This window comes from Hesperophylax consimilis, chromosome 20, assembly GCF_061612785.1.
Source record: "Hesperophylax consimilis isolate HC1 chromosome 20, BYU_Hcon_1.0, whole genome shotgun sequence".
Lineage (NCBI taxonomy): Eukaryota > Metazoa > Arthropoda > Insecta > Trichoptera > Limnephilidae > Hesperophylax > Hesperophylax consimilis.
This window is the reverse complement of record NC_142855.1, coordinates 14,528,195-14,543,698: the sequence shown is the minus strand read 5'-3', so window position 1 is coordinate 14,543,698 and position 15,504 is coordinate 14,528,195. Positions and strand designations below refer to the sequence as shown.

The 15,504-nt window shown below is 35.2% G+C and overlaps 1 protein-coding gene across 1 annotated transcript; it reads right to left on the bottom strand.

Annotated features, from left to right (window-relative positions):
• Positions 1-2,302: 2,302 nt before the first annotated feature.
• LOC149414149 (uncharacterized) lies at positions 2,303-9,555 on the bottom strand. Its single transcript, XM_089643696.1, has 5 exons — positions 9,461-9,555; positions 6,501-6,952; positions 5,244-6,165; positions 4,222-4,458; positions 2,303-3,650 (listed from the first exon to the last, which is right to left on the bottom strand). Exons 1-5 carry the CDS (start codon positions 9,522-9,524, stop codon positions 2,623-2,625), a joined length of 2,703 nt encoding a protein of 900 aa, XP_089499822.1. The 5' UTR covers positions 9,525-9,555; the 3' UTR covers positions 2,303-2,622.
• Positions 9,556-15,504: the final 5,949 nt, after the last annotated feature.

Here is a 15,504-nt window from a genome sequence, read left to right as displayed (position 1 = left end):
AGACATCATTCTACACTTTTACTTCAAATAAGCCCAGGAATCGTTGGCGCTGACTTCTGAGAGTTGATGCATCCTTTAGTAAAAAAAAACGTTTTCAAAGTCATATTGTTGATGTAGAGTCAAATAATTTTATTATCATAACGATACCACTAGTAGCCAAGGATTGTCCAAAGTTAACATTGGACGTGCGATTTTGTATAAATCATTTCAAAAAAAAATTTATGTACAATCTCGTAAAATTTTAACCTTTAATTAAACAATAATACTTAATAATAACCATTATTTCACAATCAAACACAGAAATTTTTCTAATTTTATTGAAATGTAAATGATTGCATTATAAAGTAATTTTATTTAAAATGTTCGACGATGGTTTTTATTTCATCCAAAATTTTTATGTTTTTTATTGAACTATCCGTTTGCAATATTAAAATATAAAAGATGTTTTCATCTGCTTTCAAAAATATTATTTTATTTTGGGATACATAAAAAAACAGCAACCTATGTGAAATTGAATGTCAAGTGGAATTTTCTAAATAAAACTATAATCTGACAGAGATTTTTATAACTGACATGAAACCATAATATTTATCATGCTAAGTATAAAGAGAACAAGTAAAAAAAACAACTTTTCAGGAGAGCAATTTCAAACTTATATATAACCTGTTATTTATTTTAGAAGATGATTAAATGAAATATAAAATTATTTTTTTGAACAAATTACTTTATTGAATAGCTATTTCGAGCGATTGGAGTCATATATATAAACTTACCATATTATTTAATTAATATGGAAACAAATTAAACTGCTTATTGCTGTTTAAAGCAAATTAATCCACCGTTTATCCCAAATCTTTAGATTCTATAAACGTGGCACATTATTGCAAGCGATCACTCAAAACGTTTTTGCAAACTTGGCATAATATGTCCAGAATCTCTTAAAACGTTTTTGCAAACTTGGCATAATATTGCAAGAATCTCTTAAAACTTTTTTGCAAACTTGGTATAATATGCCAAGAATCTCTTTAAACGTTTTTGCAAACTTGTCATAATATGACAAGAATATCTTAAAACGTTTTTGCAAACATAGCATAATACGCCGCGAATCTCTTAAAACGTTTTTGAAAACTTGGCATAATACGCCAAGAATCTCTTAAAACGTTTTTGCAAACTCGGCATAATATCCCAAGAATCTCTTAAAATGTTTTTGCAACCTTGGCATAATACGCCAAGAATCTCTTAAAACTTTTTTGCAAACTTGGTATAATATGCCAAGAATCACTCGAGTGGGTAAGACAAAAAAATACTAAAGGTATAATTTGACTTGTACTTGTACTGTACCCTTTGAAATAATGTAATTTCAGTTTTATTATTAAAAAAAATTGCTTCGAATTAAAACATTTTTTGATTTTTTTTTTCTAATACCACTTAAAGGAAATACCTTTTTTGACTCTGTACTCTGAATAATTAGCATGATAGAAATTTTCTAATATGAAGTGGTTAAAATTGCTGAACATATCTTCCAGAATGCTTGGCTGTCCATGTCCAGAAAATTAACTGCATTTTTTCCAGTAGGTGATGTCAAATGGTCTCCCCAAACCAGCCTCTCCCGATCTGGTACGCCACGCAGCTGGTGGGCAGGCGCATCCTGAACACACCTCACCTGATGAACCCGGGCACCCCTGCTAAATCACCAAGCGTGGCGAACAACTTGGGGTGACCTTTGAGAGAAGTGTTGGTTATCCAATAAATGGTTGCCGGTGCGGCGGTACCCAAAACCGCCTCCCAAATTAGCTCCGTTAGTGGAATGTTCGGAACTCGCGTCCGGTCACACCAAACCTTAAAATTATTGTCTTACAATAAAAATAAATTGACTATGATTAATGTTATTATACAACTTAATTAAGGGCTATATATTCTTTATAAGCAAACCCTCACCCTCGCCCTTGAGGTGATTTCTCACGAAAACGGCGCTGTATAAATTAGCGAAATATTAAATATAGCAATCTCTAAAAGAGTTTTCATTGCACTTCTATAACTAACACGATTATATACATTAACATTGCACTATAAATATTAAAAATAATCTCGAAATTTATCAATTAATTCCAGAATAAATATAAAATCACAAATAATGAGTTGTAAGAAAAAAAGTAAACGTTACTTGAAATGGTTTTAGCCGTGTTTAGCGGACAGAACTTAATAACCAGGTAGTTCCCAAGCTTTCAATTCCATAACTCCTTTCTACCCCGACTACCTCTGGGATTGCTATAGTACCACTGGCCCAGGCACTTGGTATTCTTGTGCGGTATTCAAATAATAACAAATTTAGGCTAGTAGAGTTTGCTGTCTCTAGTATCATTTGTATGTTTCTCTAATTGTAATTTATTATTAATTTAACTAGTGTAAAATGACAGATTGGGTATTGCACCATCCACCCAGTCCTGCAGGAATAAAATAAATATCATTATGGGAGAGTTTTGCCTCCTCCACAAATGCTCTCCACTGGCTGTGCGTCGCCTTCAGTCTTCAGTCCTACCAATCCTTATTATCTTCCACTCAAAGCGAATAAATCATGCACTTAAAAAATAATTTAGTATAAATAAATAATTAAATATAGTCCTACGCCTTTCTACAAACTCGTTTCTTCTTGTGCCGCATTAAGTTGGAAGGTTTGGGGAACGCTCGGGAGCAGTATTCACACACAAAAGGTTTTTCTCCTGTGTGAGTTCTCGCGTGGCTCACTAATGAGGGTTTCTGGCTGAAGCTCTTGAAGCAGACTTCACAGGAATAGGGCTTAATCCCCGTATGGATACGAGAGTGAATGCGTAGGTGAGAAATCTGCGCAAACTTCTTGTCGCAAACATCACACGAAAATGGCTTTTCACCGGTGTGGGTACGAGTGTGGATCGCAAGCTTATTTAGAGTCGCAAACTTTCTGAAGCAATCTTTACAAGAGTAGCGACTTTTGTTCATGTTAATCCTCTCAGTAAACTTCTTAAATTCCTCATTAGCTAAGAGATTCTTGTCTTTATGCGCGCTCATCATGTGTAGAGACAGAAGTGTGATCTCAAAGAACGCTTTAGAGCAGTATTCACAAAGGAATGACTTCTCGCCTTTGTGCACGATCTTCACATGGCGAACAAGGTGACAGTTTTGAGTAAATGATTTGGAGCACTCTTCACAATGGAAGGTTTTCTCTTTTTTCAAGTTGAGATGAGTCCTCAAGTGTTTTTTTAAGAGATTGTTTTCGCTGAACGACTTTCCGCACTTATCGCAGGAGAATTTCTTGTCTCCGTGCGTTTTTTCATGCCTTGCCAAATTGATTTTCTTGTCGAAGGTTTTAGGGCAGTGCTCGCAGGCAAAACAGCCTTCATCCACGTGACTCTTCATGTGGAAGTCCAGAGCACTTTTAAGGCTGTAGGTTGTTTTGCAAACTTTGCAAATGTATGTTTTGCCCTTTGAGTGCAGTTTCAAGTGCGCTATGAAGGATTTGCGCATTGTGAACGTTTTGAAACATTCTCTACAAGTTAGATCGGTCAAGTCGAGATTCCACGATGTGGGCGCATCTTCCTCAGCCTTAAGCTTATTGCTATCAAGTTCGGTGGAACTACTCGGCAGGGTTTCAATTTTGACCTTGTTGTCACGACCTGAAAATTAAAACAGTTAATTAATTATAATTACCTGATGTTACTTAGAAAAAAAATCTATTTATTTTATATTACAGAAACAGAAACAGTATCAAAGGATCAAGGGGGGTACGTGTGATATGTTTCATTGTAATGTCTCGTTTGTGGTATGTATATTCAGTAATTACCGGATGACATATGTAGTATTGTGTATGTGTGAGTGTTTGTTCATCGAACAATTTATAATATTATTGATGATGCCGCTTTTAAATTCGGGCAGTGAATCCGAAAAAAAATCTATGTTATAGTTAAGACAAATATTATTGAATGTTTGAAGAGCACGGCTGATTGGGGAATTAGAAGCTACATTTGTTTTGTACGTAAGCGCGTGAAATACGCACCTGATACGTGCAGCTTTCTGGAGTTAAAAGCAGCAATAACTGTAAGAAGTGGAAAGAGGCTGTAGCACTGTGGTGTCAATGACTCGCTTTGGTAGGAATATGGCTCACAGATCGAGAAGGTTAAACGCAATGTTGTGGAACCAGGATGAAGTGTGTAGATGAAGTAACGTTAAGCTTAAAGAATTACTCACAGACGTCACTCGATAAACTGTCGGCGGCAGTTGATTTAGCTTCTTCCTCTTTGATTCCAGGCACGCTGATCGTTAAGCAATTTGCGGGAATTTTAGTTTCTTCTTTCATAACAGAGTTCAGTATGCCAGAGGATTTACAAACTTTTGCCAGAGGCTGAATGTCTTCATCGGACTCGTTTTCACCTTTTTTCAGCTCCACACCATCGAAAGGACTGTTGGGCCCACTGGGAAGATCGTCTAGTACGGAGAAATAATACAAAAGTAAAAAAAAATCGTACAATACAATCGTATAGAATAAGTAGTGCGAGTCAAACCTGTAAAGAAAAGTATAAAACCTGGATCTTTTACGTTGAAATATATAAGCTTCACAACAAACAGAGTATTTGACTCGTGTGGTGTTCAAATTTAAAAATAAAAGACGTTCAGTGGGTTGCCGTGGTTGGTTAGACTAAGATGGGATTTGCTATAGACGGAGGCCGCTGAAGTAGAGATAGCAAACAGTGGCGGCTAGCGCAAAGGAGCGTGGAACAACGTACTCCCTATCACTATAAAAGTAATAATTTGTAAACTATAATAATACCACCAAATAAAATCAATATATTAAATCACGTATCATAAGCCACATGGTGTGAGAGGGGTTCCACAACAAAAAGACGCGCAGGGCGTGGATGTTGACCATTCTATTGAAATTTCTCTGAAACATAAACGGCACTCATCAATGCCTCGGAACTCTTCGGCGAGGCGGAAATGCCCAAATAAACAGTTTATTTATAGGCGCCGAGGTGGCGCCACTTCAGTTCACAGTTCACATACGGATAATTCCAGTAGGTCGGTATAGGCTACAAAATTACCAGTATTCTGTACCTGGAAAATGATTTTAGCGCACCACTAACATCTGTGAGTATAAGAGTCACTGATAACACGGACCCCTGTAGGTGTCGAGCCGTTAGGTTCACGACCCGAATATGATAAAGGGAAGAAAGAAGATTAGATAATTGTATATTAATACAGGAAGCACTTACCACAAGGATAGTCAAACGGGTCGTCTAACACTTCAGAACTATCAGGAACCTCCTTCTTAACTTTAGAAACCCAATCTTTATTCGAGACAGTGGGTCCAGCCTCAACAACAGCATCAGTCACTTCAGTTTTCAAATCAGAACCATCTAAAACAGCTTTCTTGTTGCCTGGACTTGCTTTCTTTTTCTTCAGCAATTTCTTAAGATTCTCCGCCTCGATAAAAGCTTTAATTACTTCATGAGCTTTTGCGTGACTAACCAAATCACATTCCTGACTAAACGTCTTGGTGCAATCTGAACAAGAAAAAACAGGCTTAACGATGATTTCTTGGCAAACATGAGCGTTTCTTTTTTTAATCTCCTCTTTCGCTGCGAGGTATTTTTCAGTGTGATAGATCTTTTTGTGTTTGAGCAAGTTGGTTTGTAACCCAAATGATTTAGAGCAGTATTCACACAGAAAGGGTTTCTCTCCTGTGTGGCTTCTAGTATGAGTTATTAGTTCGTGTTTTGTACTAAACCTTTTGAAGCAAATCTGGCAGCTGAATGGTTTCTCTCCGCTGTGAGTTCGTGTATGGAGAAGCAGATGAGCTTTTTGCGTGAATCTTTTACCACAGACTTCACAGAAGAATGGTTTCTCTCCTGTATGTGTTCGGGTATGGATTACCAAACTATCCATGGTGGGAAATTTTTTTGAGCAGTACTTGCAAACAAAGCGTCGCTCCACTTGCTTCTTGACGTATTTTTCTCCAGAAGTCTTGTCGCTGTGAATCCTCAGCATGTGAATGGTCAGATTGCATTGTTGAGCGAATGTTTTGGAACAATATTCGCAGAGGTGGGACCTCTCGCCTCTGTGCGTCAGTTTTACGTGGCGGGTTAGATGGCCTCGTTGAGAGAATGCTTTTGAACACTCCTTGCACTGGAAAACCTATGAACAAAACATTAATTTAGTTTTTAACATCGCAATAAAATATGTGGCCAAATAATACAGAAGTGATAGAGAGAGAGAGAGCACGCATAGTATGAACGCTTCATCTTAACGGTATAGCCAGCAATTTGCGCGCCATTGTAAAAAGGACTGGTAGTTCGAGAACTACATAACGATTATTACAGTTGCTTATATACGGTCAGATTTCATTTATCAATATATCACGAAAAGGGAAACGGTCAAGACGCCTCCCAGCTCCTTGCAGCTTGGTTAATTCCCCTTTCCTTGATTGGCTGGTCTATCAGTTTGAATGTAATGTAATAAATAACAAATACCTTTTCCTTCTTCACGTCAGTATGAGATGCTCTCATATGCTTGGCTAGAATCCCCTTCTCACTGTAAAACCTGTTACATATCTCACAGGCGAATTTCTTCTCCTCGTGATAGAGCCTCCTGTGTTTTAATAACTTGTGATTTTTATCGAAAGTTTTGAAGCAGAGTTCACAGGCTACGCTTCCATCCTCCGAATGACTTTTCATATGGAGATCTAGACTCGTCTTCAGACTATAAGTTGTATTGCATATTTTACAGTCGTATTTCTTGTCCCTGTTGTGCAGTTTCATATGAGCTACCAAACTGGTCTTGCAGCTGAGAGTTTTAAAGCAATCTGGACAGGTCAGTTCGTTGATTTCTATGGAAGATGAAGGCTCTTTTAAGGCCTTGGATCTTCTGCCACCACTTGATTTACCGTGTTTTTTTGATTTGATCTTAATTTTGATTGGTTTATCTGAAACAATATTGTAAGATAAAGTACCCGATATTAGACAGCAAAGAAAATATTTTTTTAAATTGATTGTTAAACTTTACATGGTAACTAAAATGAATAATAACTTTATTAAATGAAAAAAACAATGCATTTCTGAAGACTAGCTAAATAAAAAAAGAACGGAAACAATAAAAGATTTAAATTTGTTTTAGACCACTTTAATTTTAATTGTATTCTACCGGTTTCGGAAGGACCCTTCCTTTGTCAGGAGAAAATTAAAATTTTTCTTTAATATTCTCCTGACGTAGGAAGGGTGCTTCCGAAACCGGTAGAGTACAATTAAAATTAAAGTGGTCTAAAACAAATTTATATCTTTTATTGTAAATTATGACGAGCCACAAAGTAAATGCTTATTACAAATATGTTATAAAATTAACACTAGTGAAAGAAAATAATTTTCTGACTTATTTTACAAGTTCTGTGATCAGTATACCTCGCGTCCAAAAAGTATGTTTCTAATATTATCTTATAAATCTAAATCAAAATTTCTTCTGAAATCATAAGATTTGTAAGTAGGTACTTAAAAACCCACCTAATATATTTTATATATTTATAAATCAAATAAAGAATTTTACAATATCGAAAAATAACGAAATGTCACTCACTCTCTTAGTGACTTTTTATAAAACCTTCTTCTGGCAAGTACCGGTTTAAGTTAGCCATCTAGACAAAGTAAGAGGCCTTATATACCTCCCTGCTATCGGGGCAGTGGTGGGGAATACCCTAGATCGATTCCAATCACCGCTTGAGCAGACAAATCGGTCCTAAATCAAAAATCGAGACCGGCGACTCCACAATATCACGTTGGAAAGAAATCGCCTATTTTCAGATGCTTGGAAAGTGTTGGCAGTTTTTTCACACTGCAGCAAGAGCGGGTGTGTATAGAAGACGGTGTGTATAGAATTTTACCCTATAAATCGTCTCCAATTGCAAGGAGTTGTGTAAGACCTTCTCTGAGGCTTTCTTGAATAATAAACTGGATGGAGAAGATTTTTAAAAATTATTAAAATGGAATTCCATCATGAATCTTTTAATACATAAAAAGTCGTATTAAAATGGAATTCCATCATGAATGTTTTAATACATAAAAAGTAGTATTAAAATGGAATTCCATCATGATTTTTTTAATACTTAAAAAAGTAGTATTAAAATGGAATTCTATCATGAGTAATTTAATACATATAAAAGTTACATTAAATTTGAATTCCACAATGAATGTCTTGTCGCATTAAAATGGAATTCCATCATGAATGTTTCAATGCATAAAAAACCCTATTTAAATGGAATTCCACCATGAATGTTTAAATACATAAAAAAGTAATTATAAAATGGAATTCATTATGAATGTATAAATACTCGTATATAAAAAAAGTCGTATTAAAATGGAATTCCACCATGAATGTCTTAAAACATTAAAAGTCATTTTGCAGTGGAATTCCACCATGAATTTCTTAAAACATTAAAAGTCGTATTAAAATGGAATTCCACCATGAATGTCTTAAAACATTAAAAGTCGTATTAAAATGGAATTCCACCATGAATGTCTTAAAACATTAAAAGTCATATTGCAGTGGAATTCCACCATGAATGTCTTAAAACATTAAAAGTCGTATTAAAATGGAATTCCACCATGAATGTCTTAAAATATTAAAAGTCGTATTAAAATGGAATTCCATCATGAATGTCTTAAAACATTAAAAGTCGTATTAAAATGGAATTCCACCATGAATGTCTTAAAACATTAAAAGTCGTATTAAAATGTAATTTCACCATGAATGTCTTAAAACATTAAAAGTCGTATTAAAATGGAATTCCACCATGAATGTCTTAAAACATTAAAATTCGTATTAAAATGGAATTCCACCATGAATGTTTAAAACATTAAAAGTCGTATTAAAATGGAATTCCACCATGAATGTTTTACAACATTAAAATTCGTACTAAAATGGAATTCCACCAAAGTCGTATTAAAATGGAATTTCACCATGAATGTCTTACAACATTAAAATTCGTATTAAAATGGAATTCCACCATAAACAATTTTACTATTTACATTGGAACATGTGTTTTGCACATTTTCCAATGTAAATAGTAAAATTGAATACCTTAAAACATTAAAAGTCGTATTAAAATGGAATTCCACCATGAATGTCTTAAAACATTAAAAGTCATATTGCAGTGGAATTCCACCATGAATGTCTTAAAACATTAAATGTCATATTGCAGTAGAATTCCGTCATTAATGTTTTAATAAGTTAAAAAATCGTATTAAAATGGAATTGTACTACGAAGTAAATGTTTCAAAATTAAATAAATAATACAAATAATAATATTGTTGGCCACAGTTGGAGAATATTGGTCGTGATTTAGGACTTCGCCAGCAGGGATTAAGCCGGCGACGCCATATTGGGAACCCAAAGCGTTGGCCAACTCAGCCACTAACTAGTTATTAATGTTCTTCCGACTCACCACGAAGCAGACCATCCTCTGCTGCAGTCAGAACACTTTTGGTATGTTCCATTTTAAATTCCATTCCCTCTGACGGAAATCGCAGCAAGTTTTTCGTTTCACACATTTCTAAATTAACGTTCTCCATTTTATGTTTAATGTCGCATCATCTAAAAAAATAAAAAAAAGATATACCAATTTATTATTATTCTTTTAATGATAAACTGACGATAATGCTAACAAGACGAGGTAAATGAATACTAAAATTTCGTAGCAAAAAGGATAAGAAATTCTAATAATCAATAATTATTAGAATGAAACACGTTTATTCGCATAATTTTGCGCAGCTGACAGGGTATCAGTCGGGGGCATTTATTTTTTCTTCGAAGATTTTTTCAAGGATATTTCAGGCTTTTTACCAATTTATCAATAACTAGCAGATGTGTACCCAGCGTCGCTGGGGGTTATCCGTAGGATATAAACATATACCATCGTGGACGTTTCTGTAGGCCTTTTTAAGATATACAATTCCGTAGTACATTATTTTGATGTATCTCATAAGGTTTAGCCAGTGTTAACAATGTAGTACCCGAAAATATATTTTTACGACTTGATTATAAAACATCGACTTGTCTCCACTTTATATAAATATATGTAAACCTTCCGGAAGAAATTCTTTAAATGATCAAAATCCGTTCCGTAGTTTAGAAGAACTAAGCGCACAAACATGCAGATGCGGATAGCGACTTTATTTTATACTGTTTAGAGATTAAATACCTCAACAGTGCTTTATCAGGTGTTAGGTTAGGCTATTATCGGCGCTGGCTTCTTGGCGCCATGAGCGGACCGCTCAGTTCCACCCCTGTATATTATATCCTTCTTGTAACTACATTCCGTGCAGTTATCTGTGAACGAACGGACATATCCGGCCGAGCATAACGTCACAGGAACATTTCTGGGGGTCTAGCATGACCAAATTGATAACTTAACAATATCGGATCCACAGGATTTACTTCCAACGATTTTATTTCGATATCCCGAGCACGGTTGCGCTGTTGATAGCCGAACCGATATCGACACGAAATAAATAAGAAATCGTATTATGGTGGCAATACTGGCAGTATATGGATTGACATTACTGAACGTAAAAAGGCTACGTAAAAAAAATATATATATCAATAAGTTGACAATATTTTCATAGTTTTGGTGGAAATACAACATTTTTTTAAGTTAAAGCTAAACTGAACATCATATTGCGCGCTCATACCGCGAAACTCTGAGGGGTGATTATTCACGATAATCTAACGCATACGTAATGAAAAAGTTAAGTTAAGAAAAGTCAAATTATCCGTTTTTTTTACGATATAGTAAATAATAATTTTTTTTTAAGAAAATAAAAATACACTTTGTAGTGGTTAGATAATAAATAAATTTTAATAGTAATTTCCTTTAAATTAAAATTGATTGTTCACTTGGTGGCCATTGTTATCGATGGAAAAGTTTTAGGGTTAGTTTTTTTTTTTAATTCTCTAATTTAAACCAAAATATAAACCTATGATCCTGTAATATATTGTTAAGTTCTCTGTTTGGGTTTTATTAAAAACTAAAAAAAAATACTATTATATCAAAACATGACGTCAAATTAATAGTTTTTTTTCATGTTGGGAAACTGAAATACTTACTTCTCATTGTTATCTAACTGATACAAAGTGTTTTGTTCTATTAAAAGTGCGTAAAAAACCATTTTCATTTACACAAAACGAAAATATATTTCAACAATTTTTCATAAATTTTCTCAAATTATTTTACCCCCAAAGTTTTGAGGTAAAAGTGTGAAAGACAGTGTATATATTATCGGATAGTAGATCTGCACTTTCTAAAAATACACGCAGAAAATATATTATGGGTGGGTACTATATTGCTTACCCGAGTTAAAAAAAATTTATTCTCATAATTTGATAATTTTTAATCTTACATCACACACATCACTTTCAATTTTGAAAATATCACACAAGAAAACCCAGAAGGATATCATATTGTTTCAATATGAATCCAAACATATATTTTATACACTTGTTGTCCCCTCTCTCGCTAAAACTACAAGCAGGCGTAAATAAGACAAGAGGCCACCTTGAGTGACACTTAGTAAGAACATCACTGTCGGAAGCGTATAAATATGCTCAAATACACAATCAGAAGTTAGTTTTGTTTGGTTTATCCCTAATACGAGAATTTGACAGCTGTACATAACCTCAACACAAAACTGTATTAAACGTGACAATTTAACATACAACTTACTAAATAAATGTATGAAAGTGATTATTGCATACATACATTAGTATTTAACTAACTTTTGATGGGAGAAAAACAGTTTTTTTTTGCAAAAACTTATTATAATATGAGGTGACGTTGACGGAACAAAGCACAGATTGACGCAAAACAAAATCCATAGATGAATCAAGCAGAGGAAGAATATTTTCTATGGAGTAGGTTCATGCAAAATTAGCCATTTGTCTATGGTTGTTTTTTATATTGATTTTCCCAATTCTATAATATTATTTCGATATTTTTTCACGCCATTAAAAATGTATCATTGACGGTAATGAAATTGATCTTAAAAATAAATTATGCAATTAATCAAAATAATTTATTTTTATTTTTACCAATCACTTATTTGTTGTTAGAATGTACATTTTTTGTATGTTGTAAGCGCAAACAATATGCTGTTTCTCCGCAAAAAAGGGCCCGTAAAACGAAAATGTCTTATTCATACTCATGGTCAAACAAATTGGATACGCATTAAAAAAAAATCTTTTAACATATCAAGAAATATATCTCTTGGCACATCGTTCGTATATATTGTTGTTTTATTCTTTTTAACGGCTCCTTGTTTTGTGGAAACTGTTGCCATTAAGGCCGAACCAGGCCCGGTGGAAGTGCAGTGGGAATTTCTCGTATGAAAATTGACATAAGCTTGCTAAATGAAAAAGGAATGCTTAGAAAGCTTTACCCAAACAATAGAGGTAAAACCGGTTTTGTCTGTGTCTCTTATTAAAACGACTTTTGAATGAATTGTACTAACCCTTGTAAAGTTTAATTTGTACGTTTTTTCAAATTTATTGACAGTTCTAACTCGCATCCCGTGGAAAACTGTTTTCTTGTACCTACTCCGACTCTCTCAAGATTCTCATAAGAATATATAGATTCTTATAAGAACGGCTTGCGCACCCTTACAGAAGAAAAACTTTTTAAATTTTCCGTTATTCATGTGCTTAAAAGGATTATTTGACGATACACAATGTATCTTATACCTCTTTCGTGTTCGAACTGCAGTTATTCATGGTATCCCAAGGAAGCTATAAGAGTCACTTGCTAACTCACAGTGGAGTAAGACGTTTTCATGTTCCGACTGCAACTATTTAAGTTCCCAAAAGTGAGATTTGAAGAGTCACTTGTTTTCTCACAAGGAAGTAAGACCGAAAAAAGGTTCCCCACCCCTGACCTTCTGTAGGTTTGTAGAAACTATTACATGTTTTCTACGAACATTAGTCTAACTATTTCTAGAAGTTTAACGAATGCATTGATCATTTGACAAAGATATTAAAAAATATGTGTATCAAAGAAATAAACGATAGAACCGGATGGTGTTTTCGTATGAACAAAGTTGTGTCGAATACTACCTCAAGGCCGACTAGAGCATCAACGCAATGCCGTGCTATACTAAAGCAACGACAGTTTGCAAATGGTAGCGAATGTATATATTTCCAATAAGACGCGTTATTTTGAATAGCCAGCTATTTCGGTAGATGTTACTTTTAAAGCTGTCATATTTTGACATTTGACAAGTAGAAACTTCGCCATTAATAAAAATGGAACGATACACGCTTCAAAAAAGCATTGAAATTATTAAAATTCACTTGAGTGAATCAAATGCAAATCATCTTGAGTGATGAGGCCCATTTCCACCTCGGTGGCTTCGTCAACAAGCAAAATTGTCGCATCTAGGGCTCGAAAAACCCAAGAGTTATTGTTGAAAAGCCTCTCTATCCGATGCGGTTATTGTTGAAAAGCCTCTCTATCTCTATTGGTGCGGTTTATGGTCCGTCGGAGTCACTGGATCTTACTTTTTTGAAAATGAGGCTGGAGCAACAGTTACGGTGAATGGATTGCGCTATCGAGAGATAATCAATGATTTTTTCTGGCCGGAAATGGATGGTATTGATCTGAACAACGTTTACTTTCAGCAAGACGGCGCTACGTGCCACACAAGCAACGAAACCATTGATCTTTTACGGGAAAAGTTTCTTTGAATATCATAATAACACCTCTTATTGGAAAACCCAAAAAACACGTCTTGGACCTAATTCTATATATTGTAACGTCATTGATTCAAATATATTTCGCTAAAAGTGGATCCAATATACGGTGAAACCTGTTTGTATAGAGATATAGTAGAATACAGGGGATTATATTAATCCATCAATTGAAGACGATTATCTCAACCGTTTTAAAAGCAATGAGTTGTCGTTTCTGAATCCAAATGAGTCCTTTACTTGATCGTATCCATCACGACGAACTACTTATCAATATCAGTATCTACTGAAAAATAAATCAATCAGTAATAATAATTTCAAATAATATTATTTCTTTCGCAGAGTGTTTCACTAAAACGACGCTAGATAAATTTAAAATCATTATTACTACCTTCAGGACTATAGTCTTTCACTTTTCTCTTAGGAATATAAAGGACAATGTATCCAAGAGTCAATGTGTATGGATTCATCCCTTCCACTGCGGTGTAAAATGATCAAAAGGGTCGAGAGAGTCCGGCTGATGAGGTCAAAAAGTCTCCCTCAAGTAGGGTTGCCAGATGGTATCCAAAAGGAGGACATGTCCTCCTTTTCCATGTTTTGTCCTCCCGTCTTCACTTACCTACTGTAAGTCCTCCTTTTTGCTAAACATACGAAATATTAATAAAACAGCAAAATACCTGTTTTACCAGCGGGCGAGACGACTTTGACGCCAAAAATGTTCTGTTTTGCCATGTGAATCTAGGCAACAAGGGCACTATTGCTTTAGAAAGACACGTAGCTACGAACTACGTAACTTGATTTCATTTCTTCAATCAAAATCAGATGAAGATGAAGCATATTATGATTTGAAGTTGCAAGAGCAGTGGTCAATCTACTTCAAAAGTGTTAAAATCATTGAATTTTTCTTAGAACTGCTCAAGATCTGCGAATTATATTTTTGTATAAGCGCACATAACGCAAATGTGGAAAGAGTTTCACTGATTAATACTCAGCGGAGCAAAGAGAGGAATATACTAAGTGTGCAGTCAGTTAAATCTTTGATTATTACTCCATACAACTTCAAAAACATGAAATGTGAAGATTTTTATAATTATTTGTTAAAAAACCAAGAACTTCTTTCCAAAATTGGCAGCTCAGCTAAATATGATTAAAATAAAGTAAAATAATATAAGAAATTCGTTTAATTTCTGAATGTCCTCTTTTTTTACAGAAAATCCTCCTTTCTAGACCCATCTGCCCTCCTTTATCAAATTATCATCTGGCAACCCTACCCTCAAGCAGTCTCTCCCGATCCGCTGTAGGTGGTCAAATGCATCCGCCGCCAAGACATAGTTAAAGCTCACCACATGAACCCGGGCACCCCTGCTAAGTCACCAAACGTAGCGAACCAATCGCGGTGTCCTATGGCAGGGGTGTCGGTTATGCAATAAATGGTTCCTGGTGTGAGCAAACTGGCGGCTGGGTCCAGGGGGTGAGGGCCCCCGGGACAGGCCGTAGCCCTGGGAGTTGATGGGAACCCACCAAATGAAACCACGAGGTGCTCATGTTGCAGAGGACGGCGCCGCCGGGCGAACGTTGGGTAAAATCCAGCCGTTGTGTGCGAGACTACGTCGGCAAACTGTAGTACGGGCAATTCCATTCCGCCGCAAGGGGTGTGAGCTTGTGAGCGCCGAGGATGTCAAATTAATAACTAACAAACATCTACAGCTCTGGTTAGTTTTCTCGCCGTAATTAGGTCGATTACTACGTCAA

Coding starts and splice junctions, on each gene's coding strand:
- LOC149414149 (XM_089643696.1), bottom strand. CDS start 9,524: ATGGAATTTAAAATGGAACATACCAAAAGTGTTCTGACTGCAGCAGAG. Junction 4,459..5,243: donor CCCGTTTGACTATCCTTGTG/GTAAGTGCTTCC, acceptor TCTCCGTACTAG/ACGATCTTCCCAGTGGGCCC. Junction 3,651..4,221: donor CAGTTTATCGAGTGACGTCT/GTGAGTAATTCT, acceptor TTTAATTTTCAG/GTCGTGACAACAAGGTCAAA.